Genomic DNA, 6,210 nt, shown 5'->3' on the forward strand with positions numbered 1-6,210 from the left:
AAATAAAAGTATTTAGCAGTCCCTTAAGTTGACGCAGTCAAAGGATCTAGAAATTCAGTTTCATTGCAAATTCGGTCAGCTATAAAGAATCTCCATTATATTGTTATTGCGACCCGTCGCTTTAGCCTTTCTCTAAAGAAGGAAGATAGTTCAAGTGTGTTGTTTTTTCTCCCAAGTTCAGCTTTATGTAGGATTATCTACTTTATATATTTGGCATATTCTTCAAATTTATTTCAAGAATGTTTTCTGCCGCTGCAACAAGTATTTCGTGTGACTTTTCTATAATTGAACGAACGTTATATAGGCATAGAATTAAGAAAACAATTGAATAACATCCCGAGTATAAAAGATAATTATATATATGCAGATGTATTAGTTATAAAATGACACTGTCCCTTATTATACCTTTATAAATTAAATATACAAATATTTTAAGTCCATATAAAGTTTCAGCAAAATCACTTGATCTGACTTTCATCCTCACTCTCTGATGACGAGTTGCCATCTCCTAATTCCAGTATTTTTTTGAAATCTTTCACTTTAATTTTGGCTGGAACAATTTGCAACAAGAATTCTAAATTCTTCTCTTTTTGTACATATTGTGATAAATGTTTATATTTAAGTGTGTTATCATCCTTCACTCTATCATAAGCTTCCTCTGTTAGTTTTTGTATGAACATTTCCTAAATACAAAAGAAAATTAAACACTTAACCATAAATGGCATATACGATAACTTACTGTAGATTTAGTCATAAGGAAAAGTACTTCGTTTGTTATTTGCCCAGTATTCAAGGAACTCTTCATAATTGTCCTAATGCGGCTTAATGGGAGTTCGCTATCCATGTTTAATACTATATTTAAACACTAAAAGATATAATGATGAATATCATAAGACCGTTGCCGCTAATATAATAATATATTCACACAGTGTAGCCAGATTCAGCAAATTACTAATACTACGATTACATGGGACTCTTTTGTCGCTAAATATTCTTTTGGTGTCGCTCTGTGCGTTCACACGAGCAAAAAGTGTCCAGCAACGAATAGAGTTTTTCTGTCATTCCTTTTCATTAAATTTTCGCAAATGCTTGTGCGGTTCGGCCTTGGTTCGGCTACGCGACACTTAGAATCAGAGATAAAATGATCCGAAACTCCTCTCTTTGCCTTCTGAGAGAGCTTATGAACTTTCAGTGCTGCAAAAAACAACCACGAGTTCATGAGCTACTAAACAGATGACAAGCAAAACAAGAAACAAGAAAAGAACTACCACTAAGAATCCCGCAAAAATAAATTGCGAAATCAGTGGGTAATTTGTGAGATCTGATTTTTTGTTGACTTTTACGTATATTTGTAATCTTTATTTAAAGAGATTTAATATAGTTTTGTTTTTAGGAAGGAGCGGTATTTTGTCGCAGAGTATTGTTTTGCTTAGCAGTACCAATTGCCAACGTATATACTTATTTTGGTTAGAATTTCCAGCAAATGTTATGTAAACTTTGACTTCCGAATAAATGATCAAAAGATATTTGTTTATTGAGTATATAAAAAGGAAATAAGGCTCATGTTTAGGTTATTTAAAACTTGTGTGTTTTGAAATATTTAAATATATTGTTAAATTTCGTCTTAAACGTTAATTTTGAAAATCTTTTGTGATTAAAATATGCATGTACTTATATTTAGAAGTCATATAGGATATCTAGCTTGTTAAACTAATTTTATTTATGTATATTTTTCTATAAAATGGAAACCGAAAAATACCCAAGAAATACATTTAAAAATCTCAAAACTTATTTCTTTCTTAAATGGCACCACTGTCAAATGTTATAAAAAATGTAGACTTTTACAGCGCTCTCTGAAATCAAAGAGTTTCGGATCATTTTATCCATGCTTAGAACGTGTTGCATATTTCATTTGTATGTTAGGGTGGTGGTTGTTGTTGTTGTAACGGTTATCTAGTTCCCCCTTGGGTGGTAAGTTTCAGTTTGGTTGTCGTCGAGATCATCTGACGGGATGCCCAGGAAACGAATTGTTTCGACCTCAAAGAGGTGGTTAGTGTCATGCGGAGACTCGTTAGGAATAATTTTTCCGGCCGATTGCCTTGTAAGTTGCCAACAGCGATTCTTTGTCTTTTCCCCAAGAGCTGTCGACAAGCAATTTGAGGGTTTTGTTGCGACTCTGTACTTTGACAGTTATCGCGGTCGTGTGAGGACTGACATGTTTAGATCCAGTCTGTACTCCTTCGTCCAGTTTGTAAAAATAGTCGCTGTGGTTTTAGTGGGGAAGAGTGTTAAGCTCCTTGCAGAGAACAAGCGAGAAAGGTCGGAGAGATAGCCGTTTACTTTTGAGCACATGCCATCGATTCTATTGCCCGACGTCAATATCGTGCAGTCATCAACGTACGAGGTCATGGAAATTCCCTCTGGTGATTGAGGGAGTATCGAGATGTAAAAATTAAACAGTAGCGGGGAGAGGACACCGCCCTACGGAACCCCCTGTTTAATTCTTCTAAATTTGGAGTTTTGACCTCGAAACAGTACGGATGAATGCCGACCGCTCAGGTAGCTCATAGTCCACCGCTTCAGCCCTGGAGGGAGCGTTGATTGTTCTATGTCCTCAAGTAGAGTTGTGTGGTTGACTGTGTTAAAAGCTTTTGACAAGTCCAACGCTATGAGGATCGTCCTTGGTGAGATAACTTACTCCCGTCGAGCCTAGGTGTTTTAGCATTAGCATGCTTATTCCGTCAGGGCCAATTGATTTGAACGATTTAGCCTTGTTGATGGCACTCTGAACCTCCCCATCAGTGAAAGTAAGGGGTGCGCGGTCTTTTGGCATTTTGCGCAGCCGTCGGGTAATACATCATTTGATCTTGTCTACCGAAGGATGCAGTGTAAATTGCCGACTAAAATAGCTCGCGCACTTTTTCGGGTCCGAGGAGGCATGGCCATCACATTGAATTTCAACTCGGTCTTCATGTCTCCTTGGATTAGACAAGGCCTTGAAATGTGATCTAATATAATAGGTTAGGTTAGGAGGTCGATCCCAAGAAGGATCCCACTTGGACAGCTTAAGACGCCGGTCCGTTGTGATACCTACAAAGCTCCTATAATCTGGATAAAAAGACCCTTACAAGTCGACAAAACGCTTTGTGAACATAACAAACTTGTTAAGTCGGCCAATATAGTCTCAACGAAAGCCGGACAAGGAGGAGAAAGTGCCGGGATGTTTCCACCTCACCCTCCTCCATACTACTTTGGCAACTAGCATCGGGTATTACTCTAAGCCGTACCACATGAGTGCCTATTGGACAGTGTCCAGTGAGAACTCCTACCATAGCGGCGAGATGCACTTTGCTCAGGGCGAGAAGCTCCCCCGACCTCCTGCGCTCCACTCTTGGCTAGAGGGATCTCGCGGTCGCACAGGAGTTGGTCGTCGACCAGCGTCTGGAGATCCAACTCGATCCCATTCCGATGTGAGCGGAGCAAGGGTGCTCCCCTGGCTAGCTCATCGGCTTTGCAGTTACCAGCGATTCCGCTGTGACCAGGCACCCAAACGAGCCTGATGTTGAAATAGCCAGATGCTATTTCTAGTGAGGACAGACACTCCTTGATTAGCTTTGATTGCACGGTTCGCGCGCTCAAAGCTAGTATTGCCGCCCAACTATCGGAGTAGATGCTCATTTCTACAAACGAGGCTGTACTACGCAGCAGTACTTCTACCGCCACCTTGATAGCAGCCACTTCCGCCTGAAACACACTACAGTGGTCCGGTAGCCTGAAGCTAAAATTGACGGAGAGCTCCTTGCAGAAAACCTCCCCTTCAACCCTCCCTTCTAGCCTTGATCCATCCGTGAAAAAGCTCACCGCGCCTCTTCTCCAGCGGCTTCTTCCCATCCACATGTCCCTCGTTGGAATATGAGCGGAGAAGGAGCCGCCTCGAGTGGCCTCAGTGACGCAGTGATCTAAATTTTCTCGAATGCAGCTGAAGGCGGAAAGAATTTCAGAGTGTCCTTGTTCGGACCTCTTCATAAGCCCAGCTTCCCTGAGCCTTAGAGCACACTTCGCAGCAATGCACTTACTGGCAATGTCCACAGGTGCTATGTTCAAAATAGCATTAAGAGCTATTGTAGGTGTGGTCCGCAGTGCACAGTGTGGACCTTTCGAGCGCCCTCCACCAGACGAACACACCATAGAACATTATTGGTTTAACTACGGTTTCGTAGAGCCAGAACACCACCTTAGGTGAGAGTCTCTACGTTTTCCCTATAGCCCCTTTGCAGCAGTATAAGGCGATCGATGCCTTCTTAACTCTCTCCTAAATGTTTGGCCTCCAGGAAAGTTTTCTATCGAGGATAAGCCGTAGTATTTCAACAGGTTGAAGAAGTGAACCCCCGAAGGAGGGGAGAGGTACATTTGGGATCTTATACCTCCTACCATTTCGGTTTTACTTGGGTTGACGGCTAGGCCGCTTCTATTTGCCCAGTTAGATACCACGTTCAGGTACCCCTCAGTGAGCTCGTAGACGGTATTCAGGAATTTTCCCTTAACCATAAGAACCACATCATCAGCATAGGCTCTCACCCGACAGCCTTGCGCCTCGAGTTCTGTAAGCAGGTCGTTTACCACCAATATCCAGAGCAGAGGGTAGAGTACTCCCCCCTGCGAAGTTCCCCTATTCACTTTTCTGGTTGTCAAAGAAGACTCAAAATAAGGTGCTTGGGGTTCGATTCTACCTCAAACTTTTTGAGGGCTTTAACCACTGTCTCTGGTCGCACGTTATTGAAGGCCCCCTCGATGTCGAGAAAGGTGCCCATCGCAAATTCCTTGTGCTTGAGAGCTATCTCCAGCCATGATACTACATCATGTAAAGCAGTGTCGACCTACCTGCCTTTGATATCGGCATGCTGCGCCCGTAACAGTTTACCCCTGGGTATTCTGATCCTAATTTACAGATACATAAGGCTCTCCAATATTTTCAACAGAAACGAGGACAGGCTGATGGGTCTGAAATCTTTTGCACCGACGTGAGAGATTTTCCCGGCCTTCGGAATAAAAGTAACCTTAACCTGTCTCCAGACCTTCGGGACATGGCCCAGTCTAACACAGTTCGCGTAGATGGGGGCCAGCCAGCTGCATGACATCGTAACCGTGCGTTGTACTTGCCAGGAAGGCTGTACAGCTCTCCTGCAGCTCACCCAGTGGCAATTCTTCAGCAGAATGATTTAGTGGGAAATGAGCATCCAGGAGTAACTTCAACGACTCCTCGCTGCTCGTTGTTCAACTGCTATCTGCATTTTTTAGGTACCCCACTGGAGTAGGATTTTTTGCAAGAATGCGCCTGAACCGTGAGGACTCATGGCAGCCCTCTACACTACCGCAGAAGGCTCTCCACGAAGCGCTCTTGGCTTTCTTCAACTCGGACTTGTAAATGGCCAGTCCGGCCTTGTACAACGCCCAGTCGTCACTAGAGCCACTTTTACGGGCTTTGTTGAAAAGTCTTCTGCTCGAAGATCTGATCTCCGTTAGCTCCGAAGTCCACCAAGGGGGTTTCCTTTTGGTTTTCTGAGTTCTCAGAGGACAGGAGCTGTCAAGAGTAGTTCTACTAACAGAGCTGAAAACCTCGACGAGCTCATCGACTGCATCCGCAGTAAGGATCGAATCCCTATTGAGTGCGGTTGGAAGAGCTGATCGAAGCTTCCTGCAGTACAGGACCCAGTTGGTATTCCTGAAATTTCTATAGGTTTTGAGCTCCTGAAGCTGAGGCTTTCAAGCTGAAACCAATATATTTATGATCGGAGAAGGAGTGGTCGTCTAGAACCCTCCATTCCGAAATCAAGGGTGCAATTTCCCTAGAGGCTAGCGTAACGTCAAGAACTTCCGTCCTGCAGTCACAAAGGTAGGGCGGTTTCCCTTATTACACATAGAAAGGTCAACACTAAAAATAAAATCAAAAAGTGACTCACCTCTTGCGTTGATGTCCAAGCTCCCCCAGACGGTGTGCCTTGAATTTGCGTCCGAGCCTATTAAGACTGCGGCTCCTTTGCGCTTGGCCTCTGCCAGAGCCCTTCTTAGCAGGTACGGAGGTGACTCCACCTCGTCGTCGTGCGGCATGTAGGCTGAGACAAGCCAGAGTTCTCCAGCACTGTCCTCCAGTCTACCAGTGATGACATCTTCGTTGCTGAAATTAGGCAAAAGAAAAACGTTAAGTTCGTT

At 43.5% G+C, this 6,210-nt stretch overlaps 1 protein-coding gene across 1 annotated transcript; it reads right to left on the minus strand.

Moving 5' to 3' along the window:
* Window positions 1–329: 329 nt before the first annotated feature.
* Chrac-16 (chromatin accessibility complex protein 1) lies at window positions 330–925 on the minus strand. The gene is made up of 2 exons (XM_014236969.3): window positions 740–925; window positions 330–683 (listed from the first exon to the last, which is right to left on the minus strand). Exons 1-2 carry the CDS (start codon window positions 842–844, stop codon window positions 459–461), a joined length of 330 nt encoding a protein of 109 aa, XP_014092444.1. The 5' UTR covers window positions 845–925; the 3' UTR covers window positions 330–458.
* Window positions 926–6,210: the final 5,285 nt, after the last annotated feature.

This window comes from Bactrocera oleae, chromosome 4, assembly GCF_042242935.1.
Source record: "Bactrocera oleae isolate idBacOlea1 chromosome 4, idBacOlea1, whole genome shotgun sequence".
In the NCBI taxonomy this organism is placed as follows: Eukaryota; Metazoa; Arthropoda; class Insecta; order Diptera; family Tephritidae; genus Bactrocera; species Bactrocera oleae.